At 36.6% G+C, this 27062-nt stretch overlaps 1 protein-coding gene across 2 annotated transcripts in view; it reads right to left on the bottom strand.

Moving 5' to 3' along the window:
* Positions 1-27062, bottom strand: part of LOC127633564 (serine/threonine-protein kinase LMTK1-like) — a 62576-nt gene that overhangs the window by 12419 nt on the left and 23095 nt on the right. Inside the window, exons 2-3 of one of the 2 annotated variants that reach the window (XM_052112753.1) lie at positions 15692-15825; positions 6789-6930 (exon numbers count right to left, since the gene is read on the bottom strand). In XM_052112753.1, coding sequence (XP_051968713.1) covers positions 6789-6930; positions 15692-15825 — 276 coding nt within the window. Of the gene's footprint in view, positions 1-6788; positions 6931-9282; positions 9546-15691; positions 15826-27062 lie in introns of those variants that run through there. The other variant, XM_052112750.1, reaches the window with a different exon arrangement.

The raw sequence follows: 27062 nt of genomic DNA, 5'->3' as shown, positions 1-27062 counted from the left end.
TTTCATCTTAAATGGCCATAACAGTCCCTTTCTCTCTCTCTCTCTCTCTCTCTCTCTCTCTCTCTCTTCTGTGTGTGTCCGCACACAGATGCTGATCATCATGACCACAAACAGACAATTCATTGTAAGTGTGCATGACATACTGTCTCATTCTCTGTTCTCTTGTTATGCAGCAGCCATATTTTACGCCCATGTGCTGCTGTAGAGGCTGTTCATTCTCCCTGCCCCCTCGGAGAGAGCCCTTGCTGGGGAGAATCAGGCTCTTTGTCCTGCCAGTGGTGCTGCTTGGTACCACTGAGACAGCACAAACACTAATGCTATTATTCCTGAGCAAATGGCCGGTTAGCAAATCCTAAAGCTTTGATGTGTGTGTGGGATAGCATAAATAATACGGAACAAAATATTGACAATCACAGTAACTTGGGATCAATAAGGTTGTAGATAGCCACAGAGCAGATACTGAATGCAGCAGATATTAATGATTAAATATCGTCCTGTGTAAAGGAGTTCAATGGAAAGGAGGAGGCTAGAACCGGCTTGACAATATAAATAATATTTTAATGTAAAACGGAAACCAAAAGACACAAGCACACACATGACGGTCAGCTGCCCGTAAACGTTCTCTCTCTCTCTCTATCGCACCACCATCCGCGGTCAGCCTTTATCCCTCGCGGAGGCTTAATTAGTCTGATAAGGGACCAGGTGTGTAAAATCATGACCTGGCCCCACACTCCGCCCTGTCAATCCTGCTTATAGTTACACATTTTTCTAAAATTAATTTATAAATCAAAGCAATATGCTAAGTATATTTCAAGCATAAAGCTGATCACATAAAACATTTCCAAATCTTATACACAATTGATACTTTGAATGAGCACTTAGTACTTGAAGCCATAGTTTACCCCAAAATTAAAATTCTCTCATCATGTTCTCATTCTCATGCCATCCCAGATGAGTATAACCTTTGTTCTTCTTCTGAACAGAAATTAATGATTTTTCCATGGGTATTCAAAATCAATTGAATGGTGGTCTGAACTCTGAAGCTCAAAAAAACACATAAAGGCAGCACAAAAGTAATCCATATGACTCCAGTGGTTAAATGAATATCTTCAGAATTAATATGATAGGTTTGGGTGAGAAACAGATCAATATTGAAGTCCTTTTTACTTTTAATCTACGTTCAAACAGCCCTCCTATGCGAGTTCTTCTTCTGTTTTTTTTCTTCGGGCATATTGGGTAGATAAATAGTTAAAAAGGACTTAAATGTTGACCTGTTTCTCACCCAAACCTATCATATCACTTCTGAAGACATGGATTAAATCAGTGGAGTCATATGGATTACTTTTATGCTGCCTTTATGTGCTTTTGTGGAGCTTCAAAGTTCTCGTCACTTTTCACTTGCATTGTATGGACTTACAGAGCAGAGATATTTTCTAAAAATCTGTTTGTGTTCTGCAGAAGAAAGAAAGTCATACATCTGGTATGGCAAGAGGGTGAGTAAACATTTGGGGGAACTACTCCTTTAAGTAAAAGTACAGATACCATACCAATATACCACATAAGTAAAAGTAAAAGCCATACATTAAAATATTACTGTGGAAAGTTAAAACTATCTGTTTTTAAAAGTACTTAAGTATTAATAGTTAAAGTAAAATGCAGATAAAGTGCCAATTCAATTTCATTTATCTTACAGGAGGCAAACCATCCATTTTGTCCCTATTTAAACCATAGAGTTTGGATATTTATGGGAGCGACAACCACATTCTATAACCCAATGGACTTTGGTTAGCGTACATACCAGAAATGAGGGTGGGCTTGTCCTTTAAAACCTGTAAACAGACCAGCCTGAACAGGCTAGGAGACCAGCTAGGACCTGCAAACTAACTTAGGCTTTTCAGCAGGGGTGTGCATAATTTATGAAATGATGTGACCTTCAAACAATTTGCATGATCAGAGGAAGATGTGTGTATGCATATGAGGGTATCTTTATGAGCACAGCTGTGTTGGGGTGGATACTGTACACCAGAGGGCAATCCATGAACTGTCTGGATCAAACATCTCGAATCAGAGGAAAAGCTCACAACAATTATCCTCTCCATGTGTCTCACTGAATCCTCAGTAAGAGAAAGACATGTCTGATTGCTGACAGATGCTACAATAGCCAAAGACACATGGCTGACATCAGCTCATTGATTGTGTAACAGTGATTGAGGTAGACCTGCCTGCTCCAGCACTTTCTGGCTGGAGCATTGTATATCTTACCTCAACCTCATCTCTGAAGAGTGACATCATTCCAGCCACTCCTGAAACCAGGGCCGTCACTGAAATTCACAGACCAGGGACCAAATTTTAGAGATGGAGATAGCCCCCTCTCATCTGGGCCCAATGAATAAGCTATACCATACAGCAGTCATTCTGAAATGGGGGGTTATGACCCAAAAATATTCTGTTTTAATAGGGTCACAGACAGTAGGGGTAAACAATGCTAGACGCAAATAAAAAAATGCAACTAGCTAAATGTGCAAAGTTACTCAGCCCATTACATTTGTTGTTGACATCAAAGGCTGTGCGTCCAATCAAACGCTTGGTAAACTCGCTTGGAAATATGACTAATATTCATAGAAAATTACACATCTGCTGTTGTTTATGCATTTAAAATGGTCAGTTTTCCTATTCAGCGTATGTCGGTTTAGTCATTTTGCATATTGTTAGGCCTATTTAGTTTGTGGTAAAAAATAAATACAATAAAAAATAGAATAAATAAATAAAAATGGACCCACTTTATATTAGGTGTCTTTAAAGAATATGCACTTAAGCATTTGATACAATGTACTTATTGTGTGCATACTGTGTTGTTGCATTGTACTTACATTAAAATTATTTTAATGCATTTACTTCTATAGTTACACTGTTTACCTTACCTCTAACCCTAAACCTGACTCTACCCCAACCCTTACCCTTACCCTAAACCATAACCCTAAATCTACCCCTACTCCTAAACCTACCCATACTTCCACCTCAGTATAGCAGCAAATGTGAATCTTGTGAGAATTTTGTAGAACAACATGTAGTTATGTGTTAGTACATAGTAGTTAAATACACCTTATATATATATATATATATACGAAAAATCCAAACAATAATGTGTCAGATTTTTTATCTTTTTATCTACAGTAAATGTGCATATGGTTCCCTTTACACATCTATGACACTTCTCAGCAGTGGGAGATGATGCATTAGCATTAATATCTGTCATGTGGCAGAACACTGCAATCCATTATTCTTGCATCACGTAAATGAAATGCCACAGCAGAGAGTTGTGTGTGAGCTCTGTTGGCTGCATATGGACAACTGCAACCTCTTAACCTCTGACCTTTTCTAATCTCCCCACATTAGCTACTGACATCACAGTCAGCCTTTTCATGAAGTGAGCCGTTGTTATGGTAAAAAGAAAGAGAGAGAGACGCTCCATGGATCTGACTATACACATCCTCTCTTGGATTCCTTGCATTCCAAGGCACATTTATGTAGGCTGGCTGAGGCGGCATTATGCAACAGGCAGATGTTTGTTCTGATTGAGATGGAGTAAGAGAGAGAGAAAGGGGAAAAATTAAGAGGCAAAGACCGAAAAAAGTGAGAGTGGGTGACGGAGAGAAAGAGAGAGAAATGCTGTACAACTGAAGCGAATTTCATTTCTAAATCAGAGCCACATACTGTGTATATCATAGAACATATGTTGCACAAAGCCAATTACAAGGAATATTTTCAATCCCTGAACACAATGAATACTTGACTTTTAACTTTGAATACTTGATGACGTAGCCTATACAATGGCAAAATGAAGTTAAATAAGGTTGACATTCCATTTCTGTGTACACACTGAGCTTATTTGTTTTTGGGAGTGACAGCCACATTCATTACCGAACTTTGACTTGAGTAAATTCAGGTACTTAAAAGGCAGTGAAATTCAGTGCTTAACAAAGACTTTTTATTAAATGTGTGTGTGTGTGTGTGTGTGTGTGTGTGTGTGTGTGTGTGTGTGTGTGTGTGTACAGAACTGAGCTGAATAACTAGCTGTTAATACAGTAACATCCCTACCTAAGGCAAAAAAATAAAATATAATCAGTATTTTTGTCTCTATTTTCAGTAAAAATAAATAAAAAATAAATAAATATATATATATTTAAACATCTTTAAAATAAGATAAATGTATTTGAGAATCAAAACTGTGCAATATATCAAGTGTCACATATTCCCTGTTGTCTTTTGTTTTTGTGCTTTTTATGATGAAATTCTTGTTTAGTTCCTGTTTCCTGTTAGTTTTGTAGTCCTTTGTGGTTTCATTTTATGATTGGTTTTCCCCTGATTATTTCCACAGGTTTTCCTCGTTCCCGTTTTTGTTCCCTTGTATATTTAAGCCCTTGTTTAAGCCCCTGTTCTGTGCCTGGTTTCCTGCATTTTATTATATTCTTATGTGGCAGCGGGGGCGTGGTCAAGCGCCCGTCCGGGAGAGAAAAGCGGTAAGGGCGCTCACACCTGAGCTAAATGATGACTAACACCTGTGTCTAATTTCAGTAACATGAGGAGAGCGGCATAAAAAGGGCAGCAGTGACAGAGCAGGAGAGAGAGAACCCGAGCAAGAAAAAAGGAAAAAACCCTACAATAGTGTTGTTAAAAAAGAAAAAATAAACAAAGAGCTTACCCCTTAAGCTGACGCCTGTTTCCGTCCCTTCAATCTTAAACTACGTTACATCTGAGTTACCTTGTTTATCTTTTGTTTCATTAAAGCTGCACTTGGATCCTCATTATTTGAATGCCTCGTCACATCAAGGCTCGTTTTCAGAGAATACTGTAGGTCTATATTTTTAAATGTTTATTTTTCTTACTACATTGCTTAATTGTTTTTATTATTATTATTTAAGCATAAACTCACAAATTTGGTCAGAATTCTTTTCAAAATTAGAGAAAAAACAATGGGCTTAGATTTTACGCTTAAGATTTATTCTCTGGAAACACGTTTAATTAATTTACACAACTTTGCTTCATTTATATTAAGCTTGTTTTATGAAGGTTTTGATATCTTTACTGTACAGCAAGACAAATACTGATTAAAACAATGATTTTGAGGATATCACATTGACTTAAGAGACTTGTTTACAAATTCTGACTCAATCTGTCTCTTTACCGACGAGCAAAAGACCGAAACAGAAAGAAAATGCTTAAAGTCAAAGAGAGAAACAACAGTGACAAGTAGGGCTGGGAATTAATACAGATTTCCTGATTCACAAGCTCACAATTTGATTTCGATATCAATTTATACGGGTATATTTCAGTTAAATGTCCATTTTGCTAACATATTAAATAAATGATCTCTCAACTAATGCCGATAATTATACAGGGGACCTTCTAACTAGGTATAATCTGAATATATTAATTTTACAAATAATATTTCATAATATTGGCCACATTTTAAATATACAAATAAAAGTACAATGTTTTGAAATTGCATATATACTGTATACAGTTACATGTTTGCCGTTTACATGCATAATTTGATCTACAGTATTTATTAGTATTTACCTGGATCCTGTATGTAGAACAAGTGCTAAATCTGTACTGTCTCTTTAAGAATGGCAACAGCGAGTGTTGTTTTGGTTGAGTGAACATAACGAGAGTGCACGGCTTCTTATCGCATTAATGCTATGAGATTACAACAAAATATTTTTTTATTGTATTTTTTTCACCATCAACTGACTGTAAAGAACAGAAATGATTTTAAAAGGGACATTATTTAATGACAAAATGAATGACGTGGGTCTCATCTTTGGACCTAGATTAAACGGAACGAGTCAAAACAAGACTTTTACTATCAACTCACGGTGAAAGCATTTCAGTGCTAAACATCTTCCCAATATACTCCTCAAAACCTGGTGAGTGATGTCTGAACATTTTTCAGCCAGTGGCAGAGATTTTTAGTCACATATTTACTCATATTGTAGAAGGTTGTCGCATAGAGTAAAAGATCAATCTTGGGATTTAAGAATTGATATCAAGATGTTTAAATGAAGATCGCAATGCATCACAAAATCAATATTTTAATCCAGTCCTATTGACAACAAAAGCACCCATTATTCTCAATGGCTATCAGCACTGAGCATCTGCACAAGCTGCTAAAGGCCCAGAGCAACTCAGGACTGTGGGAGAGTGTCCGCCACACGAGAAGGGAGTGGAAGCTGGGCCGCAACGGCAGGGCGTTGGTCCGTTCTGGATTTTACACTGGAGAGCTTGTGGGTTAAAAGCCAGACTGAACATGTTAACATGATCCTCTGGAAAAAGAAAAACTCCAGTCCAGAGAATGTGAAGCTTGTATGGGAGTTGCATAAGCAGGGTCAGAGAGGATGCAGGACAACGGACTTGAACTTTCTTAAGTGCTATCACATCTGGTCTTGCTCATATGACAGCCCTGCTGAGAAGACCAGCTAGACTAGCATGAATCTCCTGGTTTGGGGCTGGTCTAGCTGATGGACCAGAACTGCCATATTTTTCACCAACAGCAAATGCTGGTGAAACGGCATGGCCTTGCTCATGGAGTGGGTTGACCAAAAAAGGCTTTCTGGTAAGGCTAGGAACACTTTTGAGGAAATCCGCATCTCACATTGGGAACCAGCATCTAAAGCACAACATATGTTGGTCTTTTCAAAAGACAGGTTGATTTGAGATCAATATTTTAGTGTTCATCATTGACAAATACGAGTAATACCCTCAGTCATGGTGTGACAATAACTCACCTGATCGGCCAGGTTGCTTTGCAACGGGCAGCGAGACCTCGGTGAGAGGTAGGATGTAGACATCGGGACCGGCATGAGATGCAGGTGATGCCTGCGTGGACATATCCGCTGGATAGTCCTCTCCATCTGCATTCTCAAATTCCTACGGTAGCAATGAAAAAGACACAGGTCAAAGTAGCATTGCTGTATAACTCTAGATCTGAATGGTTGAATCTGATGAAGAAACGTCATTTTTCACCACAAAATCAAAAGAAATGATGTATCTATCTATCTATCCTACCAACCCGACCAAACACCCACCCACACACCTACCTAGGCCTACCTCTCTTTCTATCATTATACTTTTTTATTTGGGTAGTCAGACTCCACGTCATCCCAGCAGTTATATTACATATTGCTCTGCTCAATTTAAGCATTGTGTGAAAAATTCAAGGAACCTTTGTGGCTTTTTTCCCCTTAGGGAAGAAAAATGACAAATTAGATCTAATATCTCAGTTGTTTCACCTAGACAGCGATAAGATTTAAATGGAGGGCTAAGGTTTCTGCTTCTCAGGTGTTTCTCCTGTAAAAGACCCCAGTAATCTCACACACATTTCGTCTAGTTTCAGAAGAGATCTCAAAATAGTCTCAAACTGTGCTCAGATTTGACCAGATACCAAGTTCTGAAATGAAAAGTCAGAGATTTCAATATGAACTCAAACATTTTACATGAAATACTTTCAAGGACAAGAAGTTCTAAGCTATACTATCCATGTTAGGCTAATTTGATCAATCTATACTCTTAATGTACATCAAGAATTGTCTTATTTGTGTCTGTTTTTGTTTCTCCAAAGGAACATCTGATACAAAGCTGATACAGTACATGAAACATAACTGCAAACGCAAATAAGTATCCCAAGCTTTGAAAGAGCAACCTCTGAGCAATACAATTTCCCTCTGGGGGTATTGATGTACAAGAATGCACAAGCAGATAGACCTTTAAATTGAAAAGACACGGCTGTATCTTCTGACAGTAAGGAACGTTTAACCTGTTAAGCCTCTTGAAAAGAAAGATAATACAAAATAAATTGTAATGCTTGATGGAACAAACAGCAATTAATTAAGCACATGTCACCATAATCAGATCTAATAATGAGTCATCAGTTTTGTTTTAAGAGTTTTAGATTGTACTTCATGTTCCAAAGTGCTTCTCACACCACATGGATGTGATGAAACTACAAAGGTAGATGAGAGAGAAGGAGAGAGTGCTTAAAAGAGACAAGAAAAGATTTGGCAGCATCTGGAAATCGGAAATGCTCCTCCATATGTGAGTAAAAAGCCGTTCTGTGAACAGTGTTGCAGAGTTATGGGGTCGAAGAACTGGAAAACAGTGACCTAGAGGTCATAGATACTCGCACTTAAAAGCACACTCTAAAAGACATATACACATTGTTGTACACACAAACAGTCAGATCCCCAAAAGGCCTTATTGTCTGCATCTTCACACGCCCCACAACTGCCACATCAGCTCCCAATCTGCCCAGAGCACGGCAGTTCTGCCGAATACTATATCCTATTAATGACTGTGCTGGGAATCCAAACAGGGCATGTTGTGATTCTAACTAAAGGCCATTAATTTCTCGCCTGAAGCCATATTGTTAAGCCTAAGTCACAGGATAAACATTTCTGAAAGCATCTTTATCAAGATTTCTTTGAAGTAAAAATTCATCCAAAACTGCAACTAACCAAAACCATATTTGTATCACTCCAGGCTTATAATCAGCAACCCCTTTTTATTCTCTTATTCTCTCAACCGCTTTTAGATTTTATAATATCAAATCATTCACATTTTGTAATAACTAAAAGCCAACTAACTAACCAACACATCCACCTAAAAAAACAATGCAATCATATAGCAAATATCTTTGACTCAATAGTTGATGAAATTAGCTCATAAAATCCTCAGTAAACATATTGTGGCATTTAGAACATACTGAAAGTAATTGGCACAGACCTGGACAAAAATCTATTTTATTTAACCTTAGAACGCATACAACTTTACCCCCCTAAAAAGGGTACATGTGTCGAAAATTAGATGCTCATTCTTTATAAAACTATGTGTTGTATGTATTTAGGAACTATAATGATAATTTTAGAAAATATTCAATTTTATTCAAGAGTATCAGACACACAGAAAATAGAGTTTTAGGTGTTCGTTTAAAAAAAATCCTGTATAACAACATGGGCAATTTCCATGTTTGGTGGTAACACATTAAATGTCTCAACAACCCTACCCACACAAATATATATAGGCTATAACTACAATGGAATGCTCTTATTTGAGGAAGACCTGAAATGTCAGATGAATAGAACTTCATGTAAAAAAAATATGTCTTAAATATCAGGCGGCTAGGTCATTTTTGGACTCACAGATGTATTTTAGGGATAACCAGAAACCACCAACTTTTAGTTTCAGAGATTAAAAAAAATTCAGAATATCAATTTCCCATCTTACCTGTCCTTAATGCATGTTGAATACCACTGAATCTTGAATACCAATTCTCTTCTGTCCCTGCACATCTGGGCTCTCCCCTAAGCACCTGAGAGGTGCACACATGACTAGACAGAATGGTAGGAAACAGTTCATGCTGCTGTGGAACCGAATAGCCCAGGTCTCCAGAATACATTATTACATATCTCCAAAAACACACAAATAAAAAGCACATTGATCCTCCACTGGAGAGACAGGGAGAGAGAACGAAGGGAAGGGCAGTTCCTGTGTTCTTCTCAAGAGAGTGTAAGGACTGGCGATTAAGAAAAGAGGACACGCTCCTGCAAAAATGTGTGACTCGCAGGGAAAGAGAGGGAAAGGCTTTCACATTCTATGCTTATGACATCACTCTTTTTTCTCCATCCTTCCTTCCTCGCACTTATTCCTTCTCACATGTGCATGACAGGCCCTTGCTCCTATCGGCACAAATGAACATGCACACATCCATGCAAACTAGCAAAAATCAGTGACAAACAGTGGAGCTTATTGTGTCACTCACTGCAGCTGCCACAAAAATCGTGAAGAACAATCGTGGTTTTGTTCGTATAGATTGCTATGGTGGCCTAATTTCTGCAACCGAATTCTACGTTTTGTCGCAGTTTCCTGGTGAAATGAACACTAGAGGCGCTACAACATCTGTGCGTTTCATTCACTTTCACACAAATCATGACAACAATGACTGATTATTACATTATAAACACTTATTTTATGCACTATTACTCACATACTGCTATGGTATTACATACAAACACTTTTACTTTACCGCATCATTTGAAAAACTATACATTTTACGCTTGTGTTACAGACTCACCTACATTTACACACTTATTTCATAGGGATTAGCTTGTGCGGTAGCTCACCTGATACCTCACTTGAAGAACACAGTTAAAGACCAGTCAAGAAAGATGAAGTGGTTGCTTTAGAAAATGTGCTTTGTATTTCTCATTTTGTTTTTGGACACATCAGTTTGGTGTAGATGTTGGTTAAGGGCAAGGATGTATGTTTTGTGTCTACCTCTTATTTTATTTAGATCATTATTGGTTTGGTTGAGGTTAAACTATTATGTGCGGGAGATACTTTTTACTCATTAAAACCTAATATTCACCTTAAACAGTTAGTCTGATTGCGAGTCAACACCGTTTAACTTGCTTTTGGTGCCTTCTGGTAAATATTTTACTGGAAAACTTGTGCCAAATGTGTATTATGACACGTCACCTGATTTAAAAAAAATTCTGCCAATGTTCATGAGACCAGGCTGAATATTCCACATGTGTCGCCACATAGAGTAGGCCTACTGGAGATCTGGCCATTCCCATTTCCATCCACAGAACTGCCGCTCACTGGAAGTTTTTTGTTTTTGGAACCATTCTGAGTAAATACTAGAGACTGTTGTGTGTGAAGATCCCAGGAGATCAGCAGTTACAGAAATATACAAACCAGCCCATCTGGCACCAACAATCATGCATGCGATTATCTAATCAGCCAATACTTTGACAGCAGTGCATTGCAAAAATCATGTAGATACGGGTCAGGAGCTTCAGTTAATGTTCACGTCAACCATCAGAATGGGGAAAAATGTGATCTCTGTGATTTGGACCGTAGAATGATTGTTGGTGCCAGATGGGCTGGTTTGAGTATTTCTGTAACTGCTGATGTCCTGAGATTTTCACACAAAAAAGTCTCTAGAATTTACTCAGAATGGTGCCAAAAACCAAAAAACATCCAGTGAGCAGTAGTTCTGTGGATGGAAACGCCTTGTTGATGAGAGAGGTCAACAGAGAATGGCCAGACTGGTTTGAACTGACAAAGTCTACAGTAACTCAGATAACCGCTCTGTACAATTGTGCCGAGAAGAAAAGAAGACGCAAAAAGAACTAACATGAACAAGCAATTAACAATTGTTTTGATCAATTAACATTAACCAAGAAGATTAACAAATGCTGTTTAGTGTATTTAGTGTAGTTCATGATACTCAATGCATTAACTAATGGTAACAAATAGAACCGTTTTGCAACGTGTTACACACTGCCAAAATAAAAGCCAATTATTTAATTTTGCAAACAACATGTTGTCTTTATAATATCACACTTACTATTTTTCTCACACAGTAATGGGATTTTTTACATAAAAATGTAAAGCTGCTTAAATATATTTTAGGAAGGGGGTCAATTGAAAGCAGATCATCATGTTTGGAGGTCTTGATGAAATGTTTGAAAACCTCTGCCTTAATCATTAAACCTACCCCCCACAAAACAAGGGAAAGACAGAGCACTTACAATATAATATTACATATATTCTTATATCTGTTCATTAACTGTAAACAAAAATACAGCTTTATTCTTTCTTTCTTTATTTAATTTATTTTTTAAGCTTTTTTCTACACCCTTAAAACAAGATAAATGTACCTGTGAAGGAAAATTGTATACAATTTTATGACATCAGAGAATCTTTCATGAATATTGTGTATTTTGTCTTGTTGGGCAAATATTTGGATATTCTACATGTTGAGCATTGTGTAGCATTTTTTAGCACAGAAAAGTGTTCTGTCTGAACAGCCCCTTAGAATTACATTTTAGTTATGTAATGTTGCAGTTCCTAATAAAGTTGAGTAACACAGGTTTATTTAATTAATGCTACGTTACATAGGTGCTTGGGTGTTAATTTTGAGTGTTAATTGTGAAATTTGTATGTACAACACTCATACATTAGCATAAGCATAAACACATACTGCACACATGTTTGTTTTTCTATCATGTGCAGAGAAAGAGAGAGAGAGAGGTCCCTTTTAGCAGTTAAAGTAGTGAGCTTTAGTCCACAGAGGGACTGTAATTACAAATATTTGGCCTTTACTGGAGACCAGGTGCTGAGATCATAAAAGAGTTATCTTCCCCTCTCTCGCACACTCACACAGATCATATTTTCTCCTGTGCCTTGACCCACTTTAAGGTTCTGCTGAAAAATGCACCATGAGCTCAGAGATGTATGCCCATATGCCGCTTGATGGCCTCTGCTGCTCACTACAAGAGGAAAAACACATCTACAGAAAAGCACTTGTGTCCCTGTGCTCTCTCTGTGTCTCTTTTAACCTTTAGAGACAACACTAAGTGGTTTGCACTACAAAGATCCCATTTCTCTGAAGCACATGGACTGTATTCTTAACCTTCGAGTGACTGCTGTGTGAATTTTCCTTTTCCCTTTTTGATTTGCAACTAGTAGCACTTAATAAACAAGCAAATAAAAAAAATATATATCTAGAGCAAATCGTTTTCCTAAAAATGTATGTCCACGTATGTGGACAGCAGGACAAAGTTGTGAAATTTTAAGTAATGCCAAGCTATAGAAATTCTGATTTTTATTATGTATCCAGGAATTTTGGTTTTTCATGTTTTTGAGACGTTATAGACAGCTGATTTTCTGTAAAGCTGAATAAATAATTCTGATTTAAAGTAATGGCCAGCATCATCAAATCACTGCCAACCATGTTAAATTAAATCTTCTGATAAATAATCTGCTGCCTGAAACTGAACTTTTGGTCAGATCCTATGTGTGAATGCACTTAGATAGCTATAGGATGCACTATTGCTCCCTAGTTGAATGACTTAACCTCCAGTGTTCTGTCTATCTGCACTGATCTCAGAAAAGTTAGAAAGGCACCTTATGTTCATCCAAACTCCATATAAAGCTTCTGAAAGCACAATTTTTCAGCTTTTGCATGAATACATTTTTTCACAATGTGATAATGCATAGTAAATATATAGGAATGTATTTACTAATGTTATTGAATAGAACCAGATTGTACAGTAATAACAAAATAAAACAATAACAAAATGTATATTAAAATGAAGCAAACAGATGTGTTAATGTTGAAAAATATTCAAAATAAATAACATGTTTTTCAACTTCTGAGGGAACGCAGTCCTAATTTCAACATATGTGGACATCATGTGTATCAGCACGCTGACGTGCGAAATATAAATTGATTTTTTAAAGCGGTATATCAAAAGAAACTAGAGACACTAGTCTTTACAACCAAACAGGTTTCAATAAAAAACTTAAAGAGGTTTCTTACCAGAGGCACTTTTGTTGGCGCTGCGCCAGTTGCAGCGCTTCATGGAAATCAATGTCATGCTGTTATGTCCTGTGACGCGGTGGGCGCTAATTTTAACCCTTAAATGACAGTGTAGAGTAACGTTATTCCATCGGTTTTAATTCATTTAAATTATGCGTTGCGTAAAGAGAAGCCAAATTAAAATGTCCACACATGTGGACATGGGGTCGTATGAGGGTATAGGCAGAGGAGATGCAAGTGAACAGAACTACTGCGTTTGTGTGCATATGTTGCACTTGTTTTCAAGTTTTTGAAGAAAGCATTTCTACACATCTGATTCAGACTCTGAACTGATTCATGAAATTGTCCTCTCCTAACTGAACATTTTCATTCATAAATGCAGGACAGCAGCGATTTTTGCTTGATTTTTGTATCAGGTGAGTGCTGTGAAGATAGATGGCATAGCGAGTTTGATTAACATCTCTCCCAGATAACCCGGTTGAATAACAAACGTTCTGAGTATAAGTGCCAGTGAAATGACTGTATTTTTTGGGCAGTGACATGGGAAAGACAGAGCCCTAACACATTTTTTAATCAGCATTTTTCCTTTGTTTTCCAATAAAAATCTATAAACATCATTATAATCAAGATCAATTTACATGTCAGTAAAAAATAGCATATGATGTTTTGACTTGTTTCCAGAAAATATTGAATATTGTGAATTTTATCTGGCTCAATTAGAAGATTTTAAGTGTTTAATTTCTTTGACTGATTAGTCCCCTAGGGATAGGGGAAACATTTTGCAAATGTAATGCTGTCAAGACCCCTTCAAAAAACAACACTCACTGGTCACTTGAAAATGATTGTGATTATAAAATAATATGATAATAAAATTCTTGTGACTACTGCTTGAAAAAAAATGTATTGTTCCAGAATTCAGTTCTTCTTGAATTGCTATCAAAACAAGCTTCTTGGCATCAACTAGCATAGGCTAACTAGCAAATTGACCTTTAGCTACACACCACTTTAAAAACATTTCTGACAAATCCTATCTTAGCAATTGTTGGCGTACACCATTTCTCTGACAAGTGTTAGCTATTTTCCAATGAGAGTCTATGGCAGTGATGAGTGTTTAAGTAGTTTTAAGGGGAATTTTATTGAAATCATATTTTATTTTTTTTACTTTGTTGCTGGGTCACTTGTAATAGTAACACGAGGTACCTAAAGACAGTACACGCAGTGTTTTTTTTTTTTTTTTATAAAAAAAAAATCTTTAAATAAATCTTGAGAAAAGCATGCTATGGATTAAATGGATTACATGTTTAACATCAACGAGGAGTTATTTGCTCAAAGATAAATTATAGCTAATAACGTAACTTTAATAAAAGGTCCTAGTAAAGGCAATAGGGGGGTAAAGGGATAAAAGTGAATAAAGGGTCCACAGCATCATAGAGAGTGTGCTATGAGACGTTATGAGCGGTTCTGTTCACTAAGGATGTGATCTCCATCAAATGATGTTTTTCTCTTTAGTCTCCATAGATTTCAATCAAATTACTGTGTAATTTATAAATGTGTTTTACAAAAAAACGCCAGGTAAATATGCTTTAAAATGCCACTCTTCATTCCAGCCCATGTAAGAATATTGTCAGTTCCATTTATGAGAATATTTTGCCAAAAACACGCTGTTTAATTTCCCATTCATTCCTATGGGACGTTCTGTAAAGCTTGTCAGAGCAAGCAATGGTAGCCAAGGGGTGACGCCCTGTTTCAAACAGAGCATCCGTCATTGGTTGAACAAAAGTTAATCACAACCCAAACTCATGCCATTGGCTGAGCCAATGTTAATGCCTTGGTCTGGTCAGGATGATAAAAAAACAGAAATGTTTTGATAGCATTGCAGATCCACAGTATTGACACTTTCAGGAAGATCAACCAACAAATTGCCTTCTTGTAGTTGTCTCTGCATATTAAGCTGTGATAGGAGAAAGTATTTTAATACTGAAAAATTACACACTTCACATTTATACAACCTCACCAAATTTAGCTATACACAAGTCTGTCTTAAGGATTGTTGATATTCTTACTCGAAAACTAAACAAAAACACTGAATAGGAACATGATTTTTTGAAGTGTGCTTATATATCATTGGTCTGAGACTGAAATTGTGGTGTATTTAATTATGTGTATTCTGATTAGGACAAAGTTTGACAAAAGTTTGGCCCTGTAAAACCATAACAGTCTGTTAGAACACAATGGTTGCATTCTAGGACAGCAAAACTCACTGAAAATGTTAAATAGATGGTTTAATAAAAGAGGGTCTCTCACCTTAAAGCCAATGTCACCTCGTTTGCAGCACAGGCAAACCAGCATGAGGAAGATGAATGTAAAGAGGCCTGAAAATGACACAGCCACCACTGCCAGAGATGAGGACCAGGACAGCTCACTCAGTGGTGCGCCATCTGTAGGGCACATGCAGAATTAGACACTCAACTATCTTATTACAATACAGTAGAATAGAGGAATAAGGGAAGATTAATATCATCTTCTTGCTCCTGTCTTTACAATCTAACAAATGATGCATCATTGGTTGTCAACATTATACTGACACTTATTGGCATGGATGATAATTCACACAAAAGTCAAAATTTTTAGTTACTACTGCCATCGTAGAAATACCCTGTTTAGTGGCGTATTTGTTTTTCATGGATCATTTATTCATAATTTTGCAACTGACTAAATGTGCCCATGTATAGGGAGAGTTACCGAGATAAAGTGAGTAGTATTTGGCTGGTCATGTGATCTGGGCAGCCACCAGGTTTAATTATATGCCTTACACACAGCAAAACAGCTTTTGAGAGTGTGCATCACCATAAACATATTTATCAAAAGATAAAGTCATTTATTTATGTATAAAACTTCATTTAGGGATAAAAATGACTTAATAAAGCTTTAAATTTGTTTTAAGAAATAAGCTACTCTGGGCTTACTTGTCAGGTTGATGATGAGTCTTTGAGATTACCTGTAAATGTACTGTATGTCCTTTTTATCTGAATTATCCAAGGACATCGTTAGCATGAAATGTCATCTCATACAACTGTTGTCCTTGAATGCCCTGTGTTCTGTTCCATATGACAAGAATTCCTCTGAACTTTGCAGTAGTAACTTTACACCTCCCAAATTGAATTCAACCCACGTTTGAGTCTCTTCTGATTTCAATTTATTTGAAATGAGTAAAGCAGGCAGATAACAAATTAAAATGCTACAACCAAGAGCACCAACATGTACTAGATGCAGATAACTGACAAAAATGCCATATTCTCTCTCTTTTTAAGCTGTCAGTTATAAAATTCTAATGTCCAGGGGCACATCAATTATTAAAGACGTGCAAGGCCAAACATAAAGTAATAAAGAGCATAATTATCAAGGTAATGAAGAAATGTGTGATCTAATTCATCATTAAGGGAAACTAAATAACATGACAAAGACTGATTGTTATTTTCAGCAATGCTGTATTTGTTGGGTTTATTTATTCATTGGACTTGCAGGGTCTGGGATGCATTTTCAAATCCAGAGCTCCAGCAGTTGCCGTGGAAACTGGAATGGATAGTACGAGTGAAAGATCTGCAGTTGGCTGCAAATTGCTCCCAGTTTCAACACATTCCCTTAAACCATGAGCCTCCAAGATGAGGATCTGACATGTCTCACTTGTTTATGCTGATAGCTGCCTTATCGTCCATCCATTTGTTCATTATCATCCATCTATTCATCATCTTCCATCCATCCATCCATCCATCCATCCATCCATCATCCTCTCATCCATCCATCCATCCATCCATCCATCCATCCATCCATCCATCCATCCATCCATCCACCCATGTCTTTGTTTATTTAATCCATCCATCCATCCATCCATCCATCCATCCATCCATCCATCCATCCATCCATCCAGCCATCCATCCATCCATCCATCCATCCATCCATCCATCCATCCACCCATGTCTTTGTTTATTTAATCCATCCATCCATCCATCCATCCATCCAGCCATCCATCTCTGTATATATTTATTATATCCATCCATTTGGCATCATCCATCAACTACATGCATATTTATTCTTTAATAATACATGCATATGTTTATTCATCCTACCATCCATACATACATACTGTACATATTTCTATCCATCCATCCGTGTGTCCGATCATCCCTCTGTCCATCCGATTGGCATTGTCCATCAATTACATACAGTATATTTATTAAATAATAATACAAGCATATATTTATTCATTCATCCATCCATTAATCGATCCATCCCTACATATATACTGTATATCCATCCATCAGTACATTATTACATCCATCTTTTTGGCATCATCCATCAATAACAAGTCTTCATAAAAGCACTGTTTAAGTCAACCAAGGAGACCATGGCTTTGAAACATCTTGAAAAACATGAAGATGTAGATTAGGGCTCCACTATTTGGACAAAATGAATCTTGTGATTTGAACTGCAATCATATAAACCAAAAAACTAATAAGTGATTTATTTTTACCAAAATTTCGTAATATTTTGCCCATGTTTTGCCACTTGAGTCCTTTAAAAAATAACCAAATTATTTTTCAGTACAGCCACAAAGAAATAAATAGATAACTAAATAAATAAAACAGTGAAACAAAGAGATAGAAAAACAATGTCTTCTTCATATTCATATTGTACCTGTCCACTGCACGCCTGTTTTTGTCCACTTTGTGATACTGTCTCAGTCCACTATTCATCATCATTATTTTTTGAAGCCCAGTCAACTAGAATGTTATATAATTGTACTATTATTATTATTATTATTATCATTATTATTATTATTATAAAATATTACATATAATATTATATATAATAATAATTATAATATTATATATAATTATAATAATATAATAATACAGTTCTGTAATTTTAACTTGCACGTCAAGCTTTTATTTTGGCGACATCTGCCTGAAAAGTTTGTGTAACTGAGTTCACATCAGCTGGCCACAAATACCCGGTACAATGGGGTGAATTATTTGTATTTGTATATTAAATTAGCAGCAAAAGATATTTGTTTTTTTTATCCGTTTATTTAGGTCAAATCACAATTTTATTTCAATTAATTGTGCAACCCTAATACATACTGAACATATGTGGCTTATATATAATGTGTGTGTGAGTGTGTATTTGGCACATTTCAGCAGAAATGCGTTGTGAGGTTTTCATCTATGTTTCATTACCGCTGGTCCAGGGAGGTTTTCTGGGTGCAGATCTGCTCACTGCAGCAGCATTACAATCACAAGTACATAATTACATTCAGATCAGCAGGAAAACACAACAAAGCCAAACCACTAATTTACAATGCTGATTTAATGAAAAGTAGTTTGGATTACATCCATTAAGCAGGGTAAAACAGTCAGTTATGAAAGCAGTAAAGAGCGATCCACGCTAATGCTCAGCCTTGATCTGAGCACAAGCGTATCCGTTTCTTTTGGATAAAACTGGTGCTCTGTATGAATGCTCCAGGGCAAGGGTTTGCACATTCATGAATCAGATCACATGCGGAGGAGATAATCTTTCTTTCTTCTTTTTTTTCATAGAAAGATCTATGCAAGCATCACTTGTTAGGAAAGGCTGATTGGAAGAAAAATGCTGAACCTCCTGTGCCATTGAAGAGTAAAATTACACACACACACACACACACACACACACACACACACATGTTGTGTTTCCATGTTTTATGGGGACTTTCCATAGACATAATGGTTTTTATACTGTACAAACTTTATATTCTATCCACTAATCCTAACCCTACCCCTAAACCTAACCCTCACAGAAAACATTCTGCATTTTTACATTTTCAAAAAACATAATTTAGTATGATTTATAAGCTGTTTTCCTCATGGGGACCAACAAAATGTCCCCACAAGGTTAAAAATTTCGGGTTTTACTATCCTTATGGGGACATTTGGTCCCCACAAAGTGATAAATACACGCTCACACACACACACACACACACACACACACACACACACACACACACACACACACATTGTGGTGAGATCAATGTTAGTTAGTCCTGTCTTAATAAAGCTGTTGAAAGCAGAGGCTCTCCACTCACAATGAGAACAGATTCTACTAAATGAAAGGCACACAGGCACTTTTAAACTGAAACAAGACATCAGACCCCCACATGCACGCCTGTTATTTCTTACATTTATAAATTATAATAATATATATTTGGACAATGGACAATAATTTGTCCATAACTTAATAAATAATTTGTTTTTAAAAGTGACTTATTCTCTAGTTCACAGTCCAGTTGGTTGTCCATTTCATCACTTTGTATTGATTTTTGTATTTATTGGATCCCGTTAAGGTCTTTGTATCAAGGTACCTCAGTTTTGTTTGGATTATGTAGAGTTTTACTTTACTTTAATTCATGTATCAAACTTTACACAAATGAGGTATAACTGTGTGTAATTTTTGTATAAAAAAAAAAACTTTGTTTTACTCAAGTCCAAAACTGCCTTTAGAAATACCCATGGGAAAATCCAGAGGGAACCCATGGCGAATTAGTCTTCTGGGTTTGCCTTCATATTGATGTCAAGGCTGAACAGCTCCACTGAATCCGTTCTTCCCAGATTCCTGACAGGTTTGATCAACTGCAGTGGGATTCAATTTATTTCTGTTTTTGCAGCCTGTGTGTTCAATTATGTTTTGGCGAAACAGAATATGCAATATATTAGAAGAAAAAGACATTAGTACTGAATAAATAATAGCAAGTTACATAAATAAGCTGTTAAATCTGTCATGTGCAATACTAACACAGCACTAACTATTGTTATAATATATTGTTATAAATATATTGTTATAAATTCCAACTTGAATACATAGCTCCTGGTCCAAGCTCTGGTCATTTCAAGACTGGACTACTGTAATGCCCTGTTGGCTGGCCTAGCAAATGGCATGAATAAGCCACTGCAGATGATCCAGAATGCTGCAACACATCTGGTCTTCAATCAGCCAGAGAGGACTCACGTCACCCCACTCTTGATTTCACTCGACTTGCTACCTGTTCACATCAAATACAAGGCTCTGACTATGGCCTTCAGGACAGCAAATGGAACAACACCCTCTTACTTCAATTCACCCCTCCAGGTCTATATTACAATGTCAATGAAAGAATGGCGCCTGGTGGTCCTGTCGCTAAGAGGCAAAAAGTCTATTTCACAATCATTCACTTTCTCTGTTCTTCTGTGGTAATATGAGCTTCCAACCTCCACACAATCTACTGTACCATCTCAGCATTCAAAAAGCAGCTGAAAACACATATGTTCCACGAGCACTTAACCAATCCACACTAAATGCACTTACTATTTAACAATAATAATAAAAAAAACCTTGTCTGCCTCTTTCTTCTGCGCTAGCATCTATTCTACTCTAGCCACTTTAAGAACTTGGCAGTGTGATATTGCAGATATTGTTGACTTTTGTTATGTTCCTCATTTGTAAGATGCTTTTGATAAGAGTTTGCTTAAGGTTCATCGATGTGACATAACAAAAGCATACTGACTATAGAACTTATTCACGCTAGCGTCATCTTTGATTTTTAATGGGAATGACAACGAGGCTCTGAGGAATAGAATTAACATCTCTTCAATAGGACACATAGTATAAAGCTGTATAAAGAGCCTAAATCACATCTGATTTTCCATAACGCATTCATGGATAGATTTTTCCCTCAGGCTATCCATCTCATGAACAGTTAAAACTGCCCCATTGAGCAATAACTAATGTGCAATACACAGCTAAGTCTATTTATATTTTCCAACATACCCAACCTCTACCATTACATTCCCTTTCTTCTGTATATAACAGATTTGTATTTGTATATTGAACATATGTGTGTATATATATATATATATATATAGTATGTATATATATATATATATATATATATATATATATATATATATATATATATATATTGTCCTACTGTATATTTCTATACATTATTTATTTTCTAATCACTTTTATTTTATTCTATTGTTTTATTATTATCTCTGCCTTCTTGCTGTATTGTTTGGGCACTTGAAGCTTCTGTCACTAAGACAAATTCCTTGTATGTGCAAGCATCCTTGGCAATAAAGTTCATTCTGATAGATATTTTATGAATGTTTTGACTGCAGAACGATCCAAAAACACTTTAAACTGCAGTACAGCCCATTGAAGAAACTGAAATCAATCCTTCACAGCCTTGTCATTCCCATTAAATATCAAACATGGCACTAGCATGAATAGAGTCTATTTAAAAAGGGATGAGCCCCTCAATATGTCCCACCCAAACATCCTGCTTCAATGGGAGATACTGTACATCAACACAGCATAGAAACTGTGCTTGTCAAGAGTCTTTAACATTAAAAAAAAGTTACACACCCCAACTTAAAATTATTAAACTTTTAATAAGAGAGTATGGTACAGAAGAAGGAAGCTTTTACTGGTATTTTTGTCATTCCACTCTCTAACTCTATTTTCCTCTAGTTTTCTGTCTTTCTCTTCTCCAGAGTTGCTCAGGGGTTGGTACCCATTTTTAGTCAGCTCAGGCAGCTGTAATGACTAAATGATGAAGGGATGGGTGGGGGCAAACCAGAGGAGAGCCACGAGAGCTGGCGGAAACGTGTACCCTCTTCCCCGTGGGAAGCCACTTGAGCTCAGTGAGAGAACCCAAGCAGAAACATTAATTTACAGCAGTCTGGTTCCTCTGTCAAGCTGCATCGACAACAACAGCATTCAGCCAGATTCGTTCAAATATTTTTGTCCATTAACATAAATTAAGCACATCCTTTTCAATGTTCAGTTAACAAATCATAAGACTGGAGCTGCATATTTCCATGGAGATAACTGACACATAAACGCAATTGCTTATGCACCAACATTTTGTGGTGCCTCTACGAACAATTTTGACTTGCATTTCAACTCACATGCTTTGCTAGACTTGTACTTTCATGTTGCAGGTATAATGTAACAAGTTAAGCTACTGCTTAACTTGATAGTACTTGAATAAGATATAAATGTAGTTGGTTATAAATGCAAACATTAATACATATAGCCTTTCAAGTCATGCAATGTAGTAAAACATTTTTGATGACAAGAGAGTATAGTGTGAGCAAAAGAGCGAAAAATAAATCTATGAGGAACTAATAACTAAATCTCCCTGCAGCTCTCGGCTGGATACCCAGTGAAGCTAAGCAGGGTTGAGCCAGGCCAGTATCTGGATGAGAGACCTCATGGGGAAAACAAAGGTTGCTGTTGGAAGAGGTATTAGGGGCCAGAAGGGGGTGCTCACCCTGTGGTCTTTGTGAATCCTAATACTCCTGTGGAGTGACGGGGACTGTTAAGTGCTATACTGTAAAATGCTATACACTGTAGATGGTTGAGCAAATTCCTCTGCTATGATGTAAAGTGCTTTGAGTGCCTAGAGTGCTGTATAAATGTAAAGAATTATTCTTTGTGTGAAAGGGAATAAAAGTTGTTGTTTTAGTGTCTCTAGTGTTTATTTCACAAGGAAAATACCACGATACATAGAATGAGCTACGTAAAAGTCATTTCGCAAAAATATAGTTATAATAACTTGATTCTATGAGACCAGGTTGTATTTTGGGGACTTATTACCAGAACATAGTCACATATTTGGACTTACTAGTGCTTGGCCCCATAGCACAATACCGTATGACCAACCAGGGGCAGACTGGGACTAAAAAGTTACCCTGGACTTTCTGTCCCAGAGCAGCCCACCAAACTCCAGCCGGCAACACACCACACCAGCTAATTGATTTAATTTTATGGCTGAATTTCAAATTTTTGGGTTGAATTTTTTTTATTTCTGGTGGGTAGTAACGCACTACATTTAATCCGTTACATTTACTTGAGTAACTTTTTTGGAGTAGGTTTAATAGTGGGTACTTTTTACTCTTACTCAAGTAAATTCCTGATTAATTTTTTTTACTTCTTCACAATGTTCGTTCTTGTCATTACAATTACTGAGTTTAATTTTAATTCATGTGTAATTTATTGAGAGATTATTGAGTGGGACTTTTACAAGAGCGGAGGTTCACACAGAGGCGCGTGCTGAGACACTGTCTCAGCCTGTCTCTCAATCCCTGCTGCAGCATCAAGCTCTTCAAAATGAAACACTTTCATTCTCACAGTGAAAAAAAGAATAGTTTACCAATAACACCAATACAAGCTGATTTTTCAAGATTAAAATCACAACTCCAATTTAAGGCAGCATGCTGAGGTATGTTTTGGCTCTAATTCTAATGCTGCCTTTTCTGTGTATTGACATTTTAAAATGTATTGACATTTCAGCATGAAATAAAACATTGCAGGAGTGAAGGAAGCAGTAAACTCCCAGTTCATGCGTCTTCCCTGTGGTGGATTGTGGGCAATTAACCATTGTCGAGTTTACATCAAATGTACACTCAAAATTAGAGTGCATTGTCTGTAATGAGTGTCATTAGAGAACAAAAGTAGGGAACGAGTGGCTCACTCAGAATTCAGGCACTCCTACAAAATGTCAGACACCCGAAATAGTGCACTATTTAGTGAATAAGGGCGGTTTCAGACACAGCGAGTGTTCCTTGACAAGGGTTAGTGCCTTACTCACTAGGCTGTGTATATGCATTTAGAGAGCGGTGGTACTGCTGTACAGAACTAATGATCTAAATACTTACAACACAGAAAACTGTAACTACACTGAAATAAGAATACACACAGGACTTTAAAAGCTATGAAATATCGAAAGAAGGCATTAATAAAGCATGATCTAGCTTTGGTTTATATTTCAGCATTATATATAATGTCCTTTTGGGACATTTTCACGTTTTCACTGTAATAATTACTAGAAGTTTCCAAACCTCTCTTATTGACAAATTCATCCAGATCTGACAAGAGCCCTTAAAGGGATAGTTCACCTAAAAATTACAATTTAATTATCTTATTATTTACTCACCCTCATGCTACCCTAGATGTGTATGACTTTCTTTCAGCTGCTGAACTCAAATGAAGATTTTTAGAAGAATTTCTCAGCTCTGTAGGTCTATACAATGCAAGTGAATGGGTGGGTTTACTTCTACTTGACTAATTATGTTTTTAAAGTAATTGTACTTTTACTTGAGTAAAGTTTTTGGCTACTCTACCCACGTCTGACAATGGCAAATGGCAAAAATCATCATACATTTAAAAGCGTGAAAAGCGTAAAAATGTGATGAGTGGATTTTTTTAAAGAAAGCACTAAAAATAAGCACTTTATAGCTCAGACAAATTTCCCAACATACTTTACTATTGCAAATAATTTAGATTATAATAAACAAGTGTAGCTCTTTGCAGATATTTTGCAGATTATTTACTCATATTTTCACTCTATGTAAATTTGTTGCATCTTTATGTCTGCTGTGTTTTATTTCCTTCCCCAGATTATTCTTGAGAAAAAGTGAAAAGCCCTTTGCTTTGACAAGCACTGTATCCACTATTCTTTAAACAAAGTAAGCCTCAAATTTTCAAATAGCCACAAAGTAATATTGTTCATGAATTATTTTCTGAATTTTTATCAGGAAGGAGCATTATTCAGCTAGCCACACTTCCGCTCCCTTTAATGCTTTGCGCCAGTCGGGAGGCAACATAAGGATCAGAGTGCCACTAGTCCACCCAATCAAAACTGCATTTTGTCGCATGCATAGATAATCATCATATTCCTGTTATAATATAGTTAGAAAAATTTGTATTTATTTCAAATCAATAGTTTGATATGATTATAGTGAACTGAAATGTGTTGCTGATTTTCTCTTCAGTTCTCTACAGTCATGCCTGTAAACAGATCCGCTTACTTAGCACCAAGATAATGTATCCACGCTTTGTCTCACTTTGTCTCACGTGTCCATTTATTATTATTATTATTATTTTACATGGGAGTGTGGTAGACGTTTCTGTAGATGACATGGCAGAATCTGCAATTAGCAGGTAATTTTGCTCGTCATCTACCCGTAACTGTGTGGCAGGTGACTGATAAGACACTCTTGGATTGACAAATGACAAGAAACGCTGTTAGACACAAATATGCACATTTAAAGATGCACACTTGATCATTGGACAACAGAAAAATGAGAAGTCATCGATACACGTCTCTGATTTGCTGTGTGTTCAAAGGTTCTCAATATTTTTTCCCTGTTCGTGATATGGGAACAATTTGCAGGAATAGTGTGAACGCTGAATATGATCTCAGACCATCTCAGGATGCAAGGACATTGGGACGATAGGTGAATTGTCATATGTGTCATAATTCAATAGCTACAACCTCAGAAATGGTTCTTGAAACAAGAAGTTTCTCTTCTGTGCTTGTCTACTCTTAAGCCTCCATTTGAATGCAACATTACACAACTCTATTGGACAGCTGAAAAAAAAACCACTTGCATTTTTCACCACTTAATTTACATAGACTATTAATCAAGATAAATATTTTGCGACATTGCAGCAGTTCCAAGAACCCCAGAAGGCCTGCATTGCGGTAGCCTCCTCTTTTGCACCCCTCCAGCAGGTGGCGCCCTAGGCAACCACCTAGTTCGCCTTGCCTAGAAACAGCCTTGTATATGATGAGCATCACATCATAATAAGGGGATCTCACGTAGCCTGTTTGTTCTTTGGCTGGAAACTGAACAGATACACAAAGAACAGGATTAATATGACAGACACCAGTACATACAGGACATCAGATATAGACCTTTCTGAACAGAATGAAGGGAATCTCTCATTGCACACTCCCTCTAACCTCTTTTGATTCACTTATTTAATTTAATTATTGAGGCATATTTATTTTCTTTTAAACTGCAGGGTCACTTTACTCACATATGTCTAAAGAAATCTGTTTAATAAGATGATCTTTCAATTGTTATCATAGTTATGATTATCAAATAAGGCCAATAAAATGTTATACTGTATTATGTGTTGTGAAAATTTAGATTTATCTTTAGACCTAATTTAGACCTATATCACGTTGCATGAGCAGACTGTGGAGACGGCCAGTTGATTTCAGTGCGATTTGTTTTTATCCTCTAAAAAATGGTTTTCTAATGATCAAAATATATTAATATAATTTATTCAATGTTCCTTTGACTCTGATAATCTGTGAAAGATGCGAGAAAGATCCATTTAAGTTGCACTTAATGAACTTAAGAGTGGTTCAAAGCTCTTGTTAGTTTACAAAAGTATTTACCTAGATAACGATGTTTTTTGGAAACACACCGTTGAGAGTACTACTTAAGTGTTACTAATGTTCTTCTTAGTGCCTCGGGAAACCCAGCCAACACCTGTGAAATTCAGGAGGACTAAGTGTCTAATAATAATGTTTATTGCAATATCTCTTATTTTAATGTATTGTATTTATTTCTATGACCATTTCATTTTTCATTCTGTAACAGGGACAGAAAGGTGCTTCCACTTGCTTTACTTCATTTTGTATTATGTCCCTTTAATTATATTTAAGCTGCACTCTCCTCCCATTGGCTGGTGCTGTGTAGCAAACTGGTTCTGGTTGGGTCATTAAGGTTTTGCGCCAGCCGAGAGTGTGTTTGTGGTGGGTGAATGCTCCCTGGATAAATATTTCAATGAATTTTATCGTATT

The sequence above is a fragment of the Xyrauchen texanus genome, chromosome 40, assembly GCF_025860055.1.
Source record: "Xyrauchen texanus isolate HMW12.3.18 chromosome 40, RBS_HiC_50CHRs, whole genome shotgun sequence".
Classification (NCBI taxonomy): domain Eukaryota; kingdom Metazoa; phylum Chordata; class Actinopteri; order Cypriniformes; family Catostomidae; genus Xyrauchen; species Xyrauchen texanus.
This window is presented reverse-complemented; position numbering and strand designations above follow the sequence as displayed.